General features: G+C 47.5%; 6 protein-coding genes across 6 annotated transcripts; 1 reads left to right on the top strand and 5 right to left on the bottom strand.

Moving 5' to 3' along the window:
* Window positions 1–9,968: 9,968 nt before the first annotated feature.
* GIQ15_06546 (ER lumen protein retaining receptor 1) lies at window positions 9,969–10,901 on the bottom strand (the record flags this gene model as incomplete). Its single annotated transcript, XM_033553963.1, has 5 exons — window positions 9,969–10,005; window positions 10,102–10,352; window positions 10,434–10,639; window positions 10,762–10,828; window positions 10,887–10,901. The coding sequence occupies 5 exons, from the start codon at window positions 10,899–10,901 to the stop codon at window positions 9,969–9,971; spliced, it is 576 nt and encodes a 191-aa protein (XP_033403478.1).
* Window positions 10,902–11,782: 881 nt separating this feature from the next.
* On the bottom strand, window positions 11,783–12,385 carry GIQ15_06547 (uncharacterized protein; the record flags this gene model as incomplete). The annotated part of the gene is made up of 1 exon (XM_033553964.1): window positions 11,783–12,385. One exon carries the CDS (start codon window positions 12,383–12,385, stop codon window positions 11,783–11,785), a length of 603 nt encoding a protein of 200 aa, XP_033403479.1.
* A 50-nt stretch (window positions 12,386–12,435) lies between these two features.
* Window positions 12,436–13,059, bottom strand: GIQ15_06548 (uncharacterized protein; the record flags this gene model as incomplete). The annotated part of the gene is made up of 1 exon (XM_033553965.1): window positions 12,436–13,059. One exon carries the CDS (start codon window positions 13,057–13,059, stop codon window positions 12,436–12,438), a length of 624 nt encoding a protein of 207 aa, XP_033403480.1.
* A 1,060-nt stretch (window positions 13,060–14,119) lies between these two features.
* GIQ15_06549 (splicing factor 3B subunit 2) lies at window positions 14,120–15,904 on the bottom strand (the record flags this gene model as incomplete). Its single annotated transcript, XM_033553966.1, has 2 exons — window positions 14,120–15,775; window positions 15,833–15,904. The coding sequence occupies 2 exons, from the start codon at window positions 15,902–15,904 to the stop codon at window positions 14,120–14,122; spliced, it is 1,728 nt and encodes a 575-aa protein (XP_033403481.1).
* Window positions 15,905–17,459: 1,555 nt separating this feature from the next.
* On the top strand, window positions 17,460–18,714 carry GIQ15_06550 (RNase3 domain-containing protein; the record flags this gene model as incomplete). The annotated part of the gene is made up of 2 exons (XM_033553967.1): window positions 17,460–17,525; window positions 17,611–18,714. The coding sequence occupies 2 exons, from the start codon at window positions 17,460–17,462 to the stop codon at window positions 18,712–18,714; spliced, it is 1,170 nt and encodes a 389-aa protein (XP_033403482.1).
* Window positions 18,715–18,856: 142 nt separating this feature from the next.
* GIQ15_06551 (uncharacterized protein) lies at window positions 18,857–20,066 on the bottom strand (the record flags this gene model as incomplete). Its single annotated transcript, XM_033553968.1, has 3 exons — window positions 18,857–19,234; window positions 19,295–19,449; window positions 19,502–20,066. 3 exons carry the CDS (start codon window positions 20,064–20,066, stop codon window positions 18,857–18,859), a joined length of 1,098 nt encoding a protein of 365 aa, XP_033403483.1.
* Window positions 20,067–21,418: the final 1,352 nt, after the last annotated feature.

Consider the following 21,418-nt stretch of genomic DNA (forward strand, 5'->3'; position numbering starts at 1 on the left):
TATGCCGTGCCCAAGTCGGTAAACCCCCGTTTATACATATACCCTTTTTTGGAGGTCGTGACTGCTTCAATGCTTCAAAGTACCAAAAATACCCCATCATAGAATTGCGAAGCGGCGTTTTACGTTATGTTGTTGCTGTTGTGTGTGTTGGTTTTCGTTTTTTCCTCTCTTACCCCTTACCTTTCGAGATATCCATATGCATATGGTTGCAAGTTGTCCGGCGCATGGCTGCGATACAGACCAGCCAATATCGGGGCGGGGATGGATGCGGCTTTTCTCTTTCCTCCTTTTTATTTTTATTTTATGACGATTTATCACGAACATCTCAATTGGGTGGGGGTCATGGTCTGGTGGAGGGAACTTATAGTCCCCTTCAGCTCGCCTTATATTTAACCCCCGGTAATGACTTGACGATTTATATTAATTACTAGGAGTTTAATTAATGATAGCATTTTCCGTTTTCTTCTTTTACGAGCTTCGATAGAGTCTGCGTCCATTCCTTCACAGCACTCGGGCGAGTTACTCGGTCGAGTTCAATGTCACCTTGAAGGTGCTACTCTGACTGACCTTGACAGGATGATAGGATAACATAACTTGGTCCGCCCGTTGCTCTCGTGTACCAGTCGATAGATACTTATACCGGCTACGATGTAACGGGGAGACGAATCTTGGTAATGTTCATCGTATATGTGAGCGAGCATCTCCTTGAAACGTCCCAACAATTTCATCGTACAGCTATATATAACTTCCCAGCCTATATACCGCCCTCTATCTACATGTAAGCTTACGTTGACTACCAGCACATGCTGCTCGCCTTGTATGCACAGTTCGGCCTTTTCAGAGGCGAGAACATGAAAATAGCATTAGGATATAAGAAGAGACGCGTATAGCAGTCTATACACGGATGAAGAAGTCCGGTTATTCTTACTTATTCCTGCGTGTATCCCTATAGTTTATCTTCCTAGCCACTCTTTGAAGCCTATTTACTAATGTTCTTCCTCGCCCTACATAATATCCAGTTATCATCCTGAACACGCCCTTACTCCGTATTCCTTACATATAAGTCTGCATCCTCCCTACAACAATTCCAAGATGGCAGACAGACAATATATATCAAACGTGAATCGATGAGTGTCCACTGGTCGGATGAACTCGAGACTGACGTCATGGCTACAGGCTTCAGGATGGACGCTTGCATATCAGAGGCGCTGCTGAGTTATGCTTCAGCTGCAGCGACGGCAAGGTTAAAGAATGATGACGATCCCGAGTCTGAAATCCTAGAGGGCGTTTCCTCTCATCCTGGACCTTTGTCCCGTTTCTGTCTCCGTGGGGGATCGATGAACAGGATTATATCCACCCTTCAAGCGAACATGGTTCACTATCAAGCAGCCCCAGCAGCCTTGATCTATAACCTGCACGCTGATATATGCACCTCAGCTCCGCGATATGATCGTCCCAAGTCAACCAACACTGTCTTTCCTTTAGAAAGGAGCTCGATTGTCCATTTGCTCAGTGCTTCACGGGGATATGTTGACCCCCCTAGCTGGAGATCTGCACCTATGACTTGGTCTTGCATTCTGTCCACACAACCATGTACTATGTACGTACACCGAGAGAAAGGAGGCAAACGAAATAATTTCCACGACTCCAGACTCCAGGTCTGCTCTCACTACCTTGGCCTGCCATCTGCCGTCCTTCTCATCGCTTTCGAAGACCTCCTAGGGGCGATGATACTTTTTACGGAGCCACTCTAGAACATCGTCGGGGAAAAGGGCGTTTCCACCAGCCGGCGAGCTATTGATCGTATACATCCTGAGCCAACTCGTATTTGGCGAAGCAACACCTTACATGCGCAGGAACCACAGATGTGGGCGAGCGGCACTACTGCAGGTAGGGGCCATTTCCGTCGTCCCCGTCCCTTGTTTGTGCCCCCATCTTTGCTCTAATCCGTTTGTCGATGTGGCTGGCGGGATGGCAACCCGTTCGTCAGCGGGCGGAAATATATTTAACGACTAGTTTGCCCATCCTCGTTGGTTCTGCTACTTATATGTACCGGGACATTGATCTGAACAAATAGCTCGTACGCTGACTGACTATTGAATAGGGTAGGGCAAAGCAGGGCAAGGAAAGGCAGTTAGTTCGCGCCTGGCCATCCATCTCCACCCTTGCTCTCCTCCACTCCGGTCAACATATGGCTCCCCAGCCAGTTAAATAAGCAGGGAAACTCTGTTTATTTTTCATTGGGCATTATTCGTGGGAATTTAACCATCTCCTCGATTTCTATCCTGTCTGAGCGGCTGCAGCAACACACGAGGTTTATCTCAATGACATGCATCCTCTGCCATTCCCTTGAAATCCCGCAAAAGTTGATCTGTCGACACAACCCGGCAGATAGACGGTGCCCGGCACCTAATCAGGCTCATAATATGCAGCGCTAGGCGCACGGATGCCCCAGTTGCTCTCCCCGGCGAATGCAAACGGGAGCTGTGACGAGAGCGACGGCGATTTTGTTGGTCAGCTATGCTGTGTACCTCTGTGTCCTCTCTCGCCCTTTTTGCTTGCTTATTGCTCGATGTGACAACAACGAACATAAAGCTGCAGGTGAAGCGGTTGAGGGGGGATGTAGGTGAAAAAAAAAAAAAAAGGGAGACTCGCGAAGGGGAAAGGGGAAAAAAAGGGATTGACAACGATGCACAAACGCGCGATGCCTTTCAGTTCCAGCTCTCCCGAAAGTCCCGCCCGTCCAACGAGGATAATGAAAAGCTAAACAGTGAGCTTTGACACCCGAAACCTCTGCAATCAAGGGAAGCCATGTCAGCGCCAGCCATCGGCTATAGTACCCTAGGAGATAAGGCAAATACGGGAAAGGAATCCTGAGGGGGAATGCAAACAGGAGGAGGCAGAGATTACTTGTATGAGAAGAGCCGACGAGTGGGGGTTAGCCCAGCTGGGTGCATTTAAATTCCGGAATACCCTGCCTCGCCCTAAGTATGTATACGTACTTACTCATCCCGTTTGATTGTGCAAACCCAGGGATTCGTTCGCCCTTTATTCTATGAACTCAACCAGCATTATACCCCGTACTATCCCGCGCGTCGATGATTTGGGGTATGCTGGATGATGCCAGGTGTTACCTTTGTTCTAGACGTCGGCTACAAATTGTTACGGAGAATGTACAGATATGGAATACCCCGGCCAGGTCGCTAAGAAGCCCAGGTCGGCCTCTTCCGGGTCGTGGCCATCGTATTTTCTATTGATCGATCGACAACACCTTCGCCATCTACCCATGCGTTTTGCCATCCACTGTATACTCCATCCTCATACGCTTGGCTCTCATCTACCTCTACCTTGGCAGGCTATCACGGTTGGAAAGAAACCAGTTCGTGGTTCACGACTGACTGACCCCTTCTAAAATAAGTAACAAGGGCGAGAGAAAAGTGGAATGGGAAGGGAAAAGAAAAGAGTGTCTGCTTTTGGGGCGGAGTACAAAGTGTATACAAGTGTACAAGATGCTGTGGGGGGAACAGGGAGGTGGCCGTCGTACAATGCATCGCCTACGAATCACTAAGCCGTATAGAAACGCAATAAAAGTAAAAGCAAAGCATTGCCTGAGTCTACCGTCAACAGCTTCGGCGGTTTTTGCGGCGGATCGGAACGGGGCGAAAGGGCCAAATATGATGCGTATGCAACAATGCGTTGTGCATGTCTCTTTGCGGGCATTCCTGATGCATACATACATGCTGCATATACCCGTTGTATATTATAACTTTAATATCCGGTTAGTAAAGTGTTCCGTATGTAGCTTTCTTGCTGGGTTCTACGGAGTACACTCTCCCACATAGAGTATCAGGTTAGGGTCTCTACGGCCGCTAAGTGTGGGCTCCCCATGTCAAAACACCAACCGCTATTGAAAGGGCTAGGGGGATCGAAGACCGTCTGTTAATATATATCTAACATCATTGTCTGGGTTTGAGGAGATATAGAACGCGTCGTCTGGCCCGTCCTCTGCGCAGGCAGGCACAGGCACCGTAATATAGATGCAATGCACGAGGCACATCTAGAGGCAGAGGGCCATATACACTCGCAGGGATGAGGCGAGTCAGCACAAATCTCGGGATAGACGGAGTGCATAAGGAGACCCCCCGTAGCGCGCTATGTTTGGGTAGATGGGTAGATGGGTAGATGGGTAGATGGGCGAGATGCTGTATGTACTCCGTACGGAACATGTACTTAGCCGCTGTACATGAATACGTTAGGCTGGTCTGACAGGTCCCTTCGTCGTGCACAATCCAGGGGCAAAGGTGCCAGTCCCCTAGAGTCATAGGTTAGCTGAGCCCGGGGACTCCCTGCTGGAGCAGTCGGGTAATGACTTAGCACCGATCTAAATAGATCATGCACTCCATATTATATGGAGCACACAACTATCAAATATAGAAGCCTTCTGGTATATTTGGGCGTCAACTGCTTGCCAGTCGATTTGAATCCCACACCTGTGGATCATCTTCCCGTACCGAACCAACTTTTCTTTTTGGCACCCGTGTTTCCTTTTTCTCCCTCTCCTCAACCGGGACAAGGACAGCTTATTAATAAATGACTAGATTGAGAAGCCGTCGTAGCGTGGGAAGCGGGTGGTTTCAAACTTGAGGGTTGAGGGAAGAGAAGGTTGCTGCCGAAGAAACTGGCGGTTTAAAAGTGACTTCGGAGCTTCGATCTCAACCTCTCAACTTCAACCTCAAAACTAACGACAACCGTCTCTACCTTCCAACACTCCCTCCATCCCTGCACTCCAGTTTCACCAAAATTAAGACAAGTCGCCTTATTCGTGAACTGTGCGCCACGAACTCATGGCGCCCTCCAGCCTGGCTCTGGGTTTCGTCAAGAACATGCGAAACAACTTGGCGAGAGGGGACTAGCTAATCACCAGCGTGCTGCAACCGCTACATCGTTCTACTGACTTATAAAATCTCAGTAGAGAAGAAGAAGAAAAGAAAAAGGAAACCCTTCCAGCAGCGGGAGTCAACAGGCCACTACGAGTGCATACATAGGTTGACCGACAGTCCCTCCTTTCGACGCCACGGAACTCTATCAAATGCCTTCATTGGACCACAATGGCCTGCTTAAAACTCAGACGACCACGACCGAAGCATTAGGGCCTAAAATTATCAAGCACATTTATCTCCCGCAATTAAAGGGGGGGCGGAAGCCAAGAGGAACTTGAACACGGCTTCTCGGAAGCCAGATCTTCTTTTCTAGCCTCCTTATCCCAACAGCCCGTTTCTATAATAGGGCTTCCCCCATTCGCCGCCCACAATGCCATTGTCTTGTTTATACCGGTCTGGTGAGCTTATCGGCCAGCGAAGATGAAACTACCTCCGTGCTAATTATCAGATAGGTCAGCTCTATGGAGTACTCCGTACTGCATATACTTCTTCAAGTTGATGGGAAACACCGTCGAAATTTTCATGAGGCAGAGGAGAAAAAGCAAGTACCCTTACAGGGGAAAAAGGAAAAAGGTCGACAACCAAAGCGGGCCTAATTAGTGACGAGTTAGTGCGGCCCCGGCTCCTAGGGCCCGAGTTTTGGCATGTCTAGACCCTCCCGACAGGCTAGCAGCCTTACTTTTTGGTGTGGCCTATCCCAAACGAAGCACGGTACTATGTACTTACAGAGAGGGCTGCGTAACTACGGAGTACTGGAACAACGGGATCAGCTTTTCTTGAAAAAGGGTTATTCTGCTACTCCGTATGCCCTTGATCCATGTGGTCTTGGGTCGATCAACAAACCCTGACGAATCCTATCCCCCCCCCTTCAAAAATCTTATAATTTTTTTTACTCGAAAGGTGGGGAGAAGGGAAAAGAACGAAAAAATTAGCATGTTTTCTTTTGCTTTCCAACATCCCTCCAGCCACCACCACATCTACAATCCCTCCCTTTGCAGGCTAAAAAAATCAATATGGACGGCGTCAAGCCGTATTACTGGTCAGAACCCATGCACCTTTCTGCATAAGCCAGTCATTCCTTCTTGGATCCCCTTAAAAGATGCTGACTACAATGCAAATCGGTCGTACCTTGCAAGGTGCCAGAGGTACCTGGTCGACGACTGAAAGGTAAAATCAATTCAAGAGAGACAGCCAGAGCTGCAACGTTTCTCCAAATCATATTAATACTTTCTCTGGTCTGATCGTTGCCCGCTCTCTCCGTGCTTGTGTTGAGGTGCCAGGAAAGCCCCTTCCGAACATTCCATGCACCGGACTCGCCTCTTTGCTGCGTTGTATTTATCTCCTGGCTTCTTGTCACCCAATTCAAGCCATTGCAACCCGGTTGTTCGATGGCTTGTTAACTCTTTTTTGAACATCACTCAGGAAACCTTTTCTTGTCTGGTTTTACTATTAATTGAACCCTGCACCCGCGTTTCCGCTCGTTGATCATCTTCAGTCCATCGAGGTTATCCCCGGTTCACATGACGCTAACCCTCAGATCTATTCTTCTTATTAAATATTCCCGTCCGTGCTGGCGCTTCTCTTAGTCGCGGGTATCCGTGATCTAGTTCCACTTCTTATTAATCGGCATCCGCATAAGATCGAGCGTCAAATTGTTGAGTGTTAGTGATATTTTTTTGGAATAATCTCGCCTGTCAGTCGTCTTCCTCTTCTTTCATTCCCCGGCCCCGTGGCGCTTAAGAAGAGCTCTTCTGCCACTATCCTTCGCCGGCCCACAGATATAGAAAGGATAGAACGATAGGGAGGAAGCAAAGGCAAAACAAATTGCGATTCACTTCCCACTATCAATGGCATGCGATACACTTTCTCGTCCTTGTGTCAATACTGCTTCCCACAACCCTCACTTCTCCCCTGCCCCCTTCAATGCAGATACGATCTCGTCCCGAGCTCATGACATTGTCGACTCCTCTTCTACCGTTGCGTTGAGGTTACTTGCTCCTGACAGCGCTCTCTTGGACGATCACAGGAAGCATCAATATCAAAACCAGAGCCAACGATCCGCAATTGGCCCATCAGGCGGCGCAGCAGTCATGTCACACCACTACCAGCACCATGAGGAGGACCAGGAGTATACCTACGGCAGAAACAACCAGTACAGCTTTTCGCAGCCACCCTTCAACCAGTCTTATTCGAGCCACCAAGTTCTGGCTCCATATAATCATCATTCCGCCGAGGCAACCTCTATTCCTCCATCATATCCATCACACCAGGCTATGTACACGCAGCCTCCTCAGCACCCCTCACTTCTGACTCCTCCTTCGTCGTCGTCTACGGGATATCAGTGCCACCCACAGTATATATCACAGCCTAGATTTCCTGCACCACACAGGCTTTTTCCTCTACACGAACCGTTTTGGGAGATAGAAATCGAAGCTCAGGAATCCTGCAATGAGCAAACGGTCATGTCAGAACCTGTCATCCCCGCTTTGGAAGGATTTCCGGATGTTCGAGAGTTTGATCAACTCATGAAGAGGTAATTTCTTCCTCATTTATGCTACGAGGCTAGATCGTCCGGTTTTACAGAAGCTAATGGTTTAATATAGCTACGTTGATGACCTTTCTGTCAAAAAGCAAGACAAAGCGTTGATACACTCCAGGAGAGCGCGAAATATCAAAATAGTTCTCACCGACCCAAAGGATACGGCTATTGAATCTGCCCAGTTTAGGTACGTTCCCCAACGACCAACGGTCTAGGAAAAGCATGAGAAATTATGCATTGAATATCATGAACCCCCAAAAGCCATAAGAGACATATTTTTTACTCCAGGGTCTAATGCTGCTCTAGGTTTTGGGTGAAGAAAATGTTCAGGCTAGAGCCTAATGACAGCAGGACGCCCGTGGTTGGTCATCCATTTCGTTCAGATCGGCCCCTTCGGTTGAGATTTAAATATAAAACTTTGTTGCTAATTGATTTAATTCTCAACTGCAGTCCCGAAAAATGATATGTCATGAAGGAAAGCCGGTAGCAATACGTGAAAAGCTTTTCAAAATCTTGACTCGCGCGCATCAGCAATGCCAACACGGTGGCCGTGACAAGACTTCAGCACAAGTTAGAAGAATATATTCTTGGTAAGCCACCTCGACTGCCAAAAAGGAAACGGGTGGAATAATGATAAACACCGCAAAGCCACAATGTTGTTAACACTCTACTTTGATATAGGGTGCCAAAAGAACTGATATCACGCTTTGTCAAAATATGTCCAACATGCCAGGTTCGAAGAGGAGGATCTCGATTAACGCCCCCAACTTCATGTCGAAGCTCTCCCAAGCCTGACCATGTACTGGGTCCTTCTCCATACCTTCTCTCACCGCCAGACTCCCGCCGAGAGTCTATCATAAGCCGGCCAGGGATTCCTTATCCTGCGCGACCAGAGGCTCCACATGCAACTCAATCCAATATTCCTTCAGCACTAACTTGGCCACCAACCCCACATCATACAAGCTTGTCGAGCCAATACCACAATTCACATATGAACCCCCTACCGTCGACTACAAACAGCTGGGCATCGCTCCCAAGGACGTTGACATCAGGCAATGAATCAAATGGCACGGGAGGTGGCAGCCATGGCTTAGCAACGACATTGTCTATGCAGTCTAATCAGCTAGAGTACCACCCGAGCTACGATGAAAGCCACCACATTTCGGAATCCCATCATTACTAGGAGATCATGACATGGCTAGTAATGGCTTTTAGACACCGGATGGTCCGATGTCGAATGCTTATCGGATGTGTGTATTGTTACGATAGGGAAAGTCGACATTATGTTTTCGTCCCCATGGCGATTCCACGGAAGCATTAACCCAGCAAAGGGCATACCACACCCATTATTTTTTTTTTACCTTGCTATATCTCTGGACCTTTTCACCTTTTTTCTTTCTACTTTCTCATATTTTAATATCCTTCACCGAAAAAAATCTGGCCACGACATATACTCGTTTCGTTCTGGAATTCCAAAAACGTTTCACTCGAGGAATGCACGTACAGAAGGAAATTCAACACTAATATCACTACTAATGACGGAAACCCAAGAGCACAAAAGTTACCCGCAACATATATGACATTTTAAAAACATTTGGATATGGGAAACGCAGGGTGTTACAATGGAATATGGAAGCTATTTTTTCAAAGTTATGGCATGGAAGCACAAGGCAGTCACGGACTATTTATTTGGGAACCTCTATATTCATTTTTGTTTTCTTATCTCCTTGCACTTTTCTGGTTTATTTTTCACTTTAGGTTTATTTTTTACATGCACAGGAAATCTAAACGAAGGGGTACAGCTATGTAATATCAGTCTGGCCTTCACGTCAATAGCAAGGGCAATAAACAATACCATTGAATTGTCTTTCAGGTTTTTCTACTACTTATTTCCTTGTATGCTCTGATACTTTAACTTCTAGGATATAGGAACTCATATCAAGTCAAATAAAATAATATAGGTTTCTAAAATAAATAATGTAATTATACATACTTTCTGTGCATCTCTGACCCTTGCGATACTCAGATTAACTGAAGCACTATGAAAGATAGGTGAAACTTGGCCTTAAAGGGGAAGAGTAACCAATGAAAGAACAATAAATGAACAAGCATATAGATGAAAGATAAAATGAAGATAAAAGGGGAAAAATATAGGAGACAATGACCACATCCTTTCTATAACAGTGAACATGTTCAAACATTAGACCAGCCTCATAAGAGCATTGAGAGGAAATTGAGAAAGAATTTTAGATGTACCCAATATAAGGCACTTTGGGTAACATATTTATTACAAATGTTCTTGTGACTTAATAGATGAAAGTAGTTCATACCGCCGTTGTTAGTTCTGTGATACGGAGATAAAATTAAAAGCCGAATTTCTCAGGTCATCCATCCTTTCTCATAATAGATGTTTGCCTTTATTTAAAAGGAAAATAACGACTGCCTGGGACTTAAGCCCAGTTCTTCCTTCTGAAAGATGCTCTCTTAGCTTATACTGGCAGCGAGAATTTCTTGCCCTTGAGAACCCTATGAGAAAAAGCTGGTTAGATTCAAATATTGCGCGTTCCGGCTATAACTGAGAGGGAAATTAAGCCTTTGAAAGGAAAGATCTCAAAAACTGACTTGTTGAAATAGATCCAGAAGAAGTCCGCGTATAGGATAGTCTGAATGATGCCGGCAACAACAGCAATGGGATCTAGGTACCCATCGGCAAAGTATCGGTAGATCCAGTTAGGAATATACAAGGCACGATACGCGCCCAGCGCGAAGAGGTAGTGGGTGGTTATTGTTTCAGCTTCACCAGTGCGCTGAAGCATAAACAGCTGAGGTAAGATGGCGACCGACTCCAGCCAGATTGAGAACGCCCAGAGAATCTAAACCACGGGGAAATGAATATTAATATTTGAAAATGTATATATAAGAACATGTCGCAGGGATTTCGCGGCAAAACTCACCTCCGAGGCGGTGTACTTGTACGGGAATAGGACCCCTAGAGCAGCGCTGGCGCCGAGAAGATATACGACTTTGAATGTATCGATATTTGGGTCGTGGGTCGGCTTAAATTCATTGAGCATCAAATAAATAGTATACGCAGAAGAAGAGATGAATAGGATTTTAAAAATGGTGTTGTAAGGGGAGCCGGTAAAATTCCAGAACAGGTCTAACAGATTAGAAGAACGTCTGGTTAGCACAGGATTCATAGCTTTTCTTCTGAGTGGAGCGGGAGGGGGAATTGCTCTTCATAGCAGTAACAGCGTTGGATATAAAGCAGGGGGTAAATACCGAGGTATCGAGTAACGTAGACTATCAAGTATAATGATTGCGATTTGAACGATATTCCCGAACAACTCTGTAATAGGCGTCAGTTTACGATTCGAAGGAGGACTTAAGCTGGGTCTTGCGCATACACTTGACGATTTCATTTTGTGCAGCAAAATAAAAATGGAAAGGAGATGGGAAATATCCGCTAGAAATAAAGCCGATTGATTAGTTGGTTGCTTAAACAATTGTCACCGGACACGGTCAACAGGTTGTAAAACTGCCATGAGGAGCTTACCGAGAAGCCGGAAAATATTCATCTTGATCGTTATGCCTCAGAGGCCTCGTTTACCAGGGGCGTAAATTGTTTGCGATGCCGCGATCAGGGGGGGACTAATGGTAGGTGATTTCGGCCACGGAAGCGTAGAATTGTAGCTTAATCCGAGATGAAAGGCTCTGCTCCACGCATATGGCGATATGGCATCTGGCCGGAGAATGTACTACCCAGTTCCTTGAAGAAGCACCGGCAATGTGCGTGTTGGAATGCGAAATGTGATGCAATTCTTGAGCAGAAGCTGATGTTGACACGAAGGCCACAAGATGCTGTAATCAGCTTTGATTTGGTGACGCGGAGGAGGAAAGGAAAGACTTATGTAATCATCAATATATAGCGGTCATGTGAGATTTGTCTGATGGCGTCAAAAATTGCCCGTTTGGGTAATTTACAACCTCGGAACATTTGTATGGTGAGAGCTTCATTTTGGGCTATTATATGCTTGTTAGCAAGGATATTAGGGATGAAATGGGATCAGTTGGTTCACGGTAGCTGATTTTCCATTTCATTTCAGCTATATTAACTATGCAGAACGCTAACAGATCCTTGATTAAGATACAGGTCGACCTTTAATCATACAGTAGAGAAACCTGATATTAGTACAACGCCATGTCGAATCATAGCTCCATACAAGCCCATGGCCTTGAGCCCATAACCCTCCCAACCAACGCCTGGAAGTAAGTATCCCAAAGAATACGAGTATACAAGTGGTTAAAATGCGACTCCGCCGCCGATACCCTCAGTCTCGGACATCCTCTGGAGGTGACCGTCCGCAAGGTCAGTCCTTAACGCTCCGGTCTCACTCTCCCGGCTTAGTTTATCCCATTCTCTAAGGGACGCCCGCTTCGCTTTTTGTTTTTCAGAAATTTGCTCTAAAAGTTTTTCTTTATCGGCTTCTAGCTGTGCCAATCGCTTCTCAGTAGTGGGATCCAGGCCCGATGGCAGTAACTTGCCCCCAGGGACGGTAGTAGGAAGCCCAGCTAGATGATTAGTGAATCTTTGTGTACGTGGGTAAGTCGTAGAAGTGCCATTGCCATGTCTGAATGGTGGCCGTGGTCTTGCTTCATGCCCAGGGCCAGGCGCAGGGCTACCGCCTGCACCGCGAGGACCGGACGGCGGGTGTCCATGATGTTGCGGTGGTGGCGCGTGAGTGCTGCTCCGTCGGATCGAACTAGGACCAGGACCAGGACCAGGACCAGGAATAGGGCCAGACCCGGGCCTCATGCTTTCCCGGGGGCCAGTTGGAGGGCCGTCCCGATTGAAGCCTGGTCCAGATGCGCCTTTAGGACGAGTGGGAGCAGACAACAGAGCCATATGGCCGCCGCGTGTGGGGTGCCTCATCGATCTCGACGCGGCAGATGGGCCTACGGGAGGGGATATTCCGCCGGGCGGAGCATTCGCACCTTGTCCTTGAATCGAAGGGCTGCTCTCAGTGCGAGGGCCTGTTGGCGGTCTAGCTGGTGTGCTTTGGTTCCTATCATGGTCATTTTCATAGGGCCTTGGTGGCTCATGCGAACGTGGCGATTGTAATTGAATGTTGGCCGACGGCCTTCTAGAGGGGGAGGGAGGCCGACTAGAGGGCCTCCTACTTCCTTCAGGAAAACGGGGCGCATTTCCATGTGGATGTCCGCTATCATATTGCGACCGTGGCATCCCGGGAGGCGGACCGTGGCTTGAAGCATTCGGGTGGTTGCGGCTCGACCTCTCCTGCGTGGGAGGAGAAGAACGTCGGGATGTGGCAGCTGAACCATGAGCGGACGTTTGACCAGAGCGTTCGGCAATAGAAGGCGATCGCGGCGGTGGCCCTCTCCCACCATTGGGTTCCCCTCGTGAGCTTCGTCGATCAATACTCCTAGACCTCCTCCTGACACCACCCATCCTTGTATCTCGTGATTGTATAGACTCATTGAAAGGAGGCGTTCGCTGACGATCAAATCTATTTCGTGGAGGAGAGTAATTCCGCTCTCTCTTTGGCGCGCGAGGTGCATTGATGGTAGACGGGGACGGGTCCCGGCCGCGCTTCAAACCAGGACTTCTATTCCTATCAAATGGAGGCGGAGATCGTGACCTCCGATTGAACCTCGGAGGTCTATCGCGGCTTGGAGATGGCCGCCTGGGGGGAGAACGAGGTCGGTTGGTAAAATTTGGGCCTTTCTCACGGCCTCTAAAGAGCGGACTTCTCGATCGCGGTCTAAAGTTATCAGGTGAACGGCTCCGAGGTCGAGGTCTGCTTGGTGGTGCCCATGTATCCGCAGTTGGTCTCATCGGTGAGCGGTTACGTGACGGAGAGCGGAACGGTCGATTGTCAGGGCGAGGAGAGCGGCGAAAATTGCGATCCAACGGGCGATAGCTCTCGCCTCCGCGGCGGGTGTCATCGAATCTGATAAACAGTGTTAGTATTTTAAATCATTTAACAGCCATTTATAGGGGTATATTAAGGGCCCAGGATGCTATCCCTAGCCCATCTGGCGGTATCTTGCGAACCTTCTTTCACGATCCATAATTGCTGGCGATGTACGACGGGTGCCTGTCCTTGGAAGAGTTGCTGGAGCTGGTAATGATAGCGGTGGCAGTGCGGGATCGGTTGCGCCAGGAGATGTTAGAGAGCGTGTCTGAAGAAATAACCGCTAACACTGTTTAAAAGAAAGTCGGAATCGGCGTCGAGCAGGCCATGTCGTGGTCTGGTCAAATCTTTGTTGCTTGTTCCTGATATCGAAATATCAAAAAAGTCGCGCTTGATTCTTCGTAAGGCGCCACTAAACCCGATCGGGACTGCCGCGGTTGAAATCCATCTAGGTCACGTGTATCTTTCCCCTTTTGAAGAATTCGCAGTTGTAGAAAAGAAAGAAAAGAAAAAGGAAAGGGACAAGAAGGTCGAATAGTTAGTAGGTATGAGTTGATGCAGGTTGTATGCTTTAATCCGTATAATGCATTTGGCGGCTACGGTATTCTCTCTCGTTCTCGAAATGCTCGTGTTTCCCAGGTATTATAAAGCCCCTATTCAACTCCAGCTCCTATTGTACATATGGTATGTTCCCATGGACTGGCTTACCGCTTGGTTCGCCGTTCCTCGTCCTTCTTCAATCTCTTTCGGCTTTCACTCGCAATCATATCACTGAGATCTTCCTGGAACCAATTTGGATTCTCCTCTTGCTTTTTCTGCGATTCGTAAAGGTTCTTCAAGCTTTCCTTGTCAAGACTTTGACCCTCCAAAGCTTCTAGATCCACAGCTACATCAACATCGCCAGGCCTCTTCCGCTTTCGGTTCTCATCCTCAGCTCCAAGGACTGGGAGATTGGCTGTCGTTCCCTTAAGATCGTAAATTCTGTCACCGCCGAAGAACCCCTTAACCTGTGTCTCACGTTCGGGTATGACCTGGTAGGCAGATCGTGGTTGCGGTGATTCTTCGGTTTCTGTGCCCCTGTGGTGCTTTCGAACATCAAACTCGCCAGAAATGCTATGTGTTCCGCCAAACTCGGAGGGAATAGAGGAAGCCATTCCGCTTGGGGTCTCCAGACCGCTCGGAGTTTGTAGCCCTGCACCGACATCCTCTTCATCCTCTTCCTCCTCGTCTTCCTCCTCACTTTCCTCTTCCTCCTCCTCTTCCTCAGGTGGTTGAAGCTCTCCCCACAAATCTTTCTCAACCGGCTCACCTTGTTGTACATTTTGCTGCGTCTGTAGCACGCCAAAGATATCACCACCATACAAAGGCCTGTTGTGCTCGTCAACTGGAGGTTTCCCGTATCCTCCTGGGTGGTATCCCCACATCGCACCAGGAGGTGGCGGGGCATTGAGGCCGGGTATTTTAATCGCGGGATATGATGGCGGAGGACCGAATCGTTGTTGATTTATCAACCAAGGTGGCGGGGCTCCCGGAGGAATATTTAATGCTTCCTTTAGTTCATCACTAAGCTCCCCAGGCCGGAGATGCTTCAAGTTGGTCTCGAACTCCTTTCCTTCGTAGTAAACCTCACCGTACCTTGTCAGCTCTGGCTTCGTCTGAAATCGGAAAAATGCCTCGTAGAGCTTCTGATAGTCGATATCAAGTTTTCCCATCTTAGGCTGTACCCTTTCACGCTGTTTCTGTTTTAGTGTTTGCTGATCCTGTTTCTCTAAAACCGCATCTCTCATCTCTGCAATGCCTGTCTCCTGGATAAACTTGGGTAGTTGGAACGCAGCCTTTTCGATTCCTCGTTTGGATGACAAGTATTCGCGCTTCAATGACCAATGGCCCGGCACGGGAACCACGTTGCGATAAGTCTTGATGTGAACTAAGAGCCTTGGATCCGAAGCATCTGCATCTGTCCACTCCACCGCCTCGGGTTTCCGGACCATGGCCTTAAGCTGAGCAACCGATAGTTTATTCATCTGCTTGCGCTTCTTCTTCGATATTTTGGCTTCCACGTTATCTTCCTCTTCTTCATCCGGGATATCGTCTACGTCGAAGTACATTTCGGGTTTATCTGATTTTTTCGTGGTAGAGTCTTCGGTTTCACTCTGGTCAAATTTCACCATCACATCCTGGTAGAGTTGAAATAATTCATTGTCCGCTTCGGCGGGCGCAAACGTAGTTGACGCATAGTCGAGTTCATCGTTTGGCTTCGAGTCGTCTGGTTTACTCTCGGTCTTGGTGGCGGTTGGTGCAGTTACAGGTTCCTCAGAGGGAGTCGTTGAAGACACATCTCCGCTGCCTTTAGATTGCTCCTGGGTTAAACGTGTTAGCTTGTGTTCATTATAGTGACGGCCGCCTGAGCTACAAACCTCAATTTTCTTAGCTTTCTTCTTCGCCCTTCTCAGTTGATTTTTTGACGGTTTCGCGACCGCCGCAGGCATGATGAAAAGTTGGTACCGTCACAGGGTTCAAGCACGGTGTTATGGTCGGTTAAAGAGATTAATAAGCTAGATCGCAATGTATGCAAGATTTCAGGCTTAGAAGATCAGCACCGGAAGTATTGTAAAGGGGTTTGTTGTGTAAATGTAGCTGCAATAGCTAATGAAGATTGTCATATTTCCGCGATGAACACCAGCGGCGCCAATCAACATGGTCACGTGATGTAAATTTGGGCCAGGCAAAATGTCTATTGAGCCACAGAAATTATACAGTTATACAAAATCTAATTAAATTATTCCATTGGAGGGGAAAACAAACAGTGCTAAAAGCCGGAATTAATACAGAGAGCCACGCGCTATTCTGAGCGGGCTCCATTGTATTCCATATCATGGATGCTGTTGGGCTGGGCGCCGAACATATCGGCTTGGAATCATAAGCACAGCATGAATACCGTGTCAACGGAAACCCAGCCTAGTTATAAGGCTATTATCAGACAGAGATGGTGGGTGTGCTCAAACAAAACGTAGATGGACCTGCACAGGAAGAATAAGAGCATCTTTACCCGATGCTAAATGCTAAGAAATCCCTGTAAAAACGAACCCATATATTGTACAATATAAACTCAAAACGGTCATCACGAAGGCCACTATCTCTTCTTCTTTGCCGACTTCGACTCTATAAATCATAACGGTTAGTGAATTGTGAAATAAGAGGGTGATGGCCGGGGAAGCCGTATAGCGCCTGGGATCTGCAGTTTGGATATAGCCATAGAATGAAGCAACTTCTTCATATAGGCAATATATGGATAATTCGTACCTGCAGCTGTGCGTTTCTTCTTCGGTGGCCCCTTTCCACGTAGTTTTCGCCTGTAATTTAAAGGTATTAGCCGCTATCCAAACTCACAAGCCTTCTTGGTCATGTTGCCGTAGGCTACAGCTACGGCTGGGTTCTAGAAAAGTCCATACACTTGTTTTATGTCCTCATCGTGTACTTTCTCGTGATCGTATGTCTCAAGACCTAGTGGAAGATAGGCATCTTGGAAGTCCCGGAAGGTTAGGGTCTTTCTGGGGTAATATGCAGCAAGAGTAGCTCCGCGTAGTCGCTGGCGTAGAATCTTGTTTCCCAGTCGGAGACCTTCAGGATTGAAGGTGTGAGTGAAGATGCGGCATTGGGCCTAGATGAGATATGAATACGTTAACGAGAAGTCTTCACCAGGGACGAAATCGCCTTAGAGGACAACAATTGACAGCCAGGGTTGACAAAACACGGAGCGCAAACCTTTAGCAGATCCAACATCCGCGACCGGGGAGCCGCCATTTCGTAAATTGTGCTGTTCGGGACTGGACTGGAGCTTTTATGGTAGATGTCGAGGTCCTCGTTCCATCAACACTTTTTGAACGATCTTGAAGCTGACGTTTAGACTTTCCCTTCTTGGCTCCGCTCGGCTAAACTTGCTGACAAGCACCCAGCATCAGGAACCTCGCGAAGGCTCGAAATTCACGATCGTTCAACACCTGCCCTTCTTCCTAACAGAATATATATTTAAATTAATATAAAATGGGAACCAAGCGAGCATCAGACGCGGGCGGCTCCCAGACCACAAAACGAGCCAAAAAAGAACCGGTATGTGACTCCTACGCGTTATCGAACAGCTCATCCACGATCTTCGAGAAATTTATGGATAACTAATTATCTTTTATTTTTATAGAAAGAACCGTGCGAGAAGAAGCCGGATGAGACGAATACGAAGCAAAATGAAGAGAATCGACTACATATTCAATTCCAGCTTATCCAGCTCCAGAGGCTTACTCAAGATCTACTCGCCCAGTCCGATCTCATTGAAAGCGTCGAGAAGGACAACAGCAAGGGTATTATGAAAGGATTGAAACGTATACATAAAGCATTTGCAAGCTCGGAGACACCGTCATTAAACCACACTAAGCAGTTACGGCTTCCGTCGATGCCTAGCGAACCGCAAACACCGGCGCGTATCCCGGAGGATGCGACTCTGCCTCTTCTACCTCCCATTAAAGACGAGACCCTGAAATCTGCAGTATTCACACATACAGGCATTGTGGAGCGAGGCCCAGGATCCGTTTCATCCTCAGAGAAGACGTACGACAGATTAGAAGTTCTAGGAGATGCTTACATTGAACTTATATCGACCCGGTTAATATGGGAGAAATTCCCTACCCTGCCCGCTGGTAAAATAGCGCAGGCCCGCGAGACTATGGTGAAAAATGAGACACTAGCTCAGTATGCAACGGCATATGGCTTTGATAAGCTGTTAAAGACTTCCTCAGATTATCGAAATCATCCAAAACGGTGGATAAAAATCAGGGGTGATGTGTTTGAAGCTTACGTTGCCGCAGCAATTATCTCAGACCCTGAAAACGGCCTTCGAGTGGTAGAAAGCTGGCTAACACAGTTATGGCTGCCCAAGCTTGCAGAAGTGAGGCTTCCCGTACCACCAGCAGAACGAGGGCAGAACGGCAACATAACTTTCAAAGATAAGCTTTCAGCTACGGTTGTGAGTAAAGGGATTAAGCTACAGTACATTGATGAGAAGCCTCCCGTGCGTGATGGAGGGTTGGTCACTTCTTTCATTGGTGTCTATCTTACTGGATGGGGTTATGAGAAGAAACACCTAGGCTCTGGAAGTGGATTGAGCAAGTCGGAGGCTGGTAACCAAGCCGCAATTCGTGCTCTGAACAACCGGCCTCTGATTGATGAAATCAATGCCACAAAACGAGAATTTGACCAAAAGACAGCAGCTCTGAGGGCCGCAAGCACGGCCTCAGAGGCGACTTAATGACCCCATATCTGTGGTGCAGAATTAGTTCATTGTATATAATGAAATATACCAATTTTTTGATCAAAAATGATACATTAAACTTGCTATCTACCAACTTTTAACGAAAGACTGGTGCAAAATAAGGGGCGCAGGTGGAAGGTTAGAGATGCTGACTAGTCACTTTCTCCATCAAAGTCAGCTCCGAAATACGGCATTGCACTTTTATTTCCGCCCGCAGAGCCACGGTTAGTGCAAGTTCTATCTCCGGCTCAACTTCCCGAGCGTCAAAAGTGTTTCCCTCGTATAGGGCTGATGGGAGATCAGTGCCAGAAACACTTCTGCCCACGGAGAGTAGGAGAGACTTCTGGACGTAATTTCCCTTGGCCGTCCATCGCACTTCACGGTGTCTAATCTTGTCCACCCACTCATAATTCCCTTTCCTTTTCGCAATGAGGTAGGTCATTACGAAGCGGAAATATAAATATCGACGTGCAGGGCGCGTGCTACCTTGGAACGCAAGTTCCATGCCGTCAATCCTCTACTGAGAGATCAGATAAAGGGAACTTGAGTAAAACAGTGGCCGTGGAATCCAACTTACTTTCCAATATTGAAACCAACTGGTTTTTTTTACGCCTGGGTCCACTAGCAGACATTTCCATTTCACCGGCTGACCTTCGTCGGCAGGTAAGCTTGGAATAATGGCAAAGATGCCAGCCTTTAATCCCTTCGCTAAGATTTTATGAAGAACGATACCTAAGCAAGTTTAGTAGCATGTCTAAATCTTCGTCGGAAGCGCTTTACTTACCATTTCTTGGGTTGGGGAGGTCAAACTCTTCAATTCCAAAGAGGAAGGCCAGCGCATCCCCGGGCAAAGATTCGGGCACGAGATATACAGCTTGGACTTCAAATTCGTCGAATGGCCCAGCGATAGGACACAAGACCACACTGGCTCCATCCGAATAGGAGTTCGCCCTTAGGTAGATAACGACTTCTCGTCTATACTCCTTTTCCTCGAGCCTGTTGTTAGGGGCATACGAGGCCTTCCAAGCCATGGATTTGCCGTATGCATTCCTAATGACACTGTCCTTTGAGGGCATCTTAATATTTTCAAATCCCCGTGTATTGAGTTCTTCCTCCATGTCTTGTTCAACTGCTCTACGCATTTTTTTGAGAGTGCGTAGCTGTATACTCGCGAAGAAGGCGTGCCGATCCAGCGCCTCGACCATCCCGTGGTATTCGTCCAAGGTTGACTCATGAACAGAGACCTTGTGACGCATGATAAATTGGCGATGAAGATAGTTTTTAACGTTGGCGGTAAGTTCTTCCGCTCTCCTATCTAGGAACCTGGATATTTCTGACGACTTGGACATCTTGAAGGTAGTTCTGGTATGCTTAACGCGCAAAATGTTTTGGCTTAAGCAGTTTTTATGCGTGGATATATGAGAGTATGGTAAAAAAGAAGACTAAGAAGGAACGATGACATCCTTAGAGGAAAGAGGATATCTATGTGCTTGTAATACGCAGTTTTGGGGGTCGAGGGAGAACAATAACCTAGGATAAAGGGGTATGTTCACTTGTTTGCGGGGATAAGAAGGAGACGGAGGAAGATATTCAAGCCAGCAACTCAGGTATAGAGGACAACTATGGACTGCAATGACGAGTTGTAGATATCATGGTGATGTCATAAGGGTCTCTCTTGCCCTAACATCAAGCCCTATGTCACGTGGTATAAACATGGCCCTCTGAGGTTGAGATCTGAAATTTGAAAAGCTGCGTAGATGGGCTCGAGTTCCCATATCGATTGCTATCTTTGGGGTTGGCCGATGCCACGAGGAGAGACCGGAGGCCGGTGGTATCAACTGCGTCATCGCAAAGAGTCCCTCGATCATGACTTGGAATCAGGTGGGTGATATAAGCAAATCGTTCTATCACCCTGTGCATTGGCTACCTAGATTGTACGTTGACCATCAAGATATGAAGGCTATCTTTAGTCCCATCAGGATAGGAATGCGGAGGTCAATTCCCGGATATACTCATATTCCCCCTAGGATTTCATCAAGGCCTTGGAACGCAGTTCATCTGACACGACAGAGCCTACATCGCGTATTACACCGAGGAACATCCAGATGCGCATGAGGGCCGCCCACCAGCTCTCTCGCGGCCGAGACACGTACTCCCTGCCCGGTGTTATCATGGTCCAGACACAGAGATCAGTGTTGAGCATCGAGATGGTTGATTGATGTTGGCGATTAACGTTAAGCTTCCGTCGTGGCTAAGTTGAACGTTCACTCCACCAGGCGCTCTTGACCAATCGCATTTTTATGCGAACGATTTCCCGAAGAGGAAGACCTTCGTTCCTTGCGCCGTAAAGAATTTCAGCCGCGTAAGTCATTCTCGGCGTTCTCGGACTCCCTCGTGCATAGCTCACTCGACTAACCGAAGTTGACAGGAGTTGCGACCACTGGCACTGAAGATACGTACGGAGTATGATGTACTCGCAGTGCGCTGGATCTTCTCTATCTTTCAGATATTCAGTACCTTCTTCTAGTACCAGTGAATATATCTTATATATTCCAAGGTACACAATCAGACCAGACCAAGTCTTGAGGAATTGATCTGTGACAAGGGTGGCTAAACCAGAAACTCCCCAATAAGACCCTCGTATGACGATCGGCTCGTGGCCTTGAGGCTCTCCCATCCAGTTCCAGACTCGTCACCAAGG

The sequence above is a fragment of the Arthroderma uncinatum genome (genome assembly GCF_011692745.1).
Source record: "Arthroderma uncinatum strain CBS 119779 chromosome Unknown scaffold5, whole genome shotgun sequence".
Taxonomy (NCBI): Eukaryota; Fungi; Ascomycota; class Eurotiomycetes; order Onygenales; family Arthrodermataceae; genus Arthroderma; species Arthroderma uncinatum.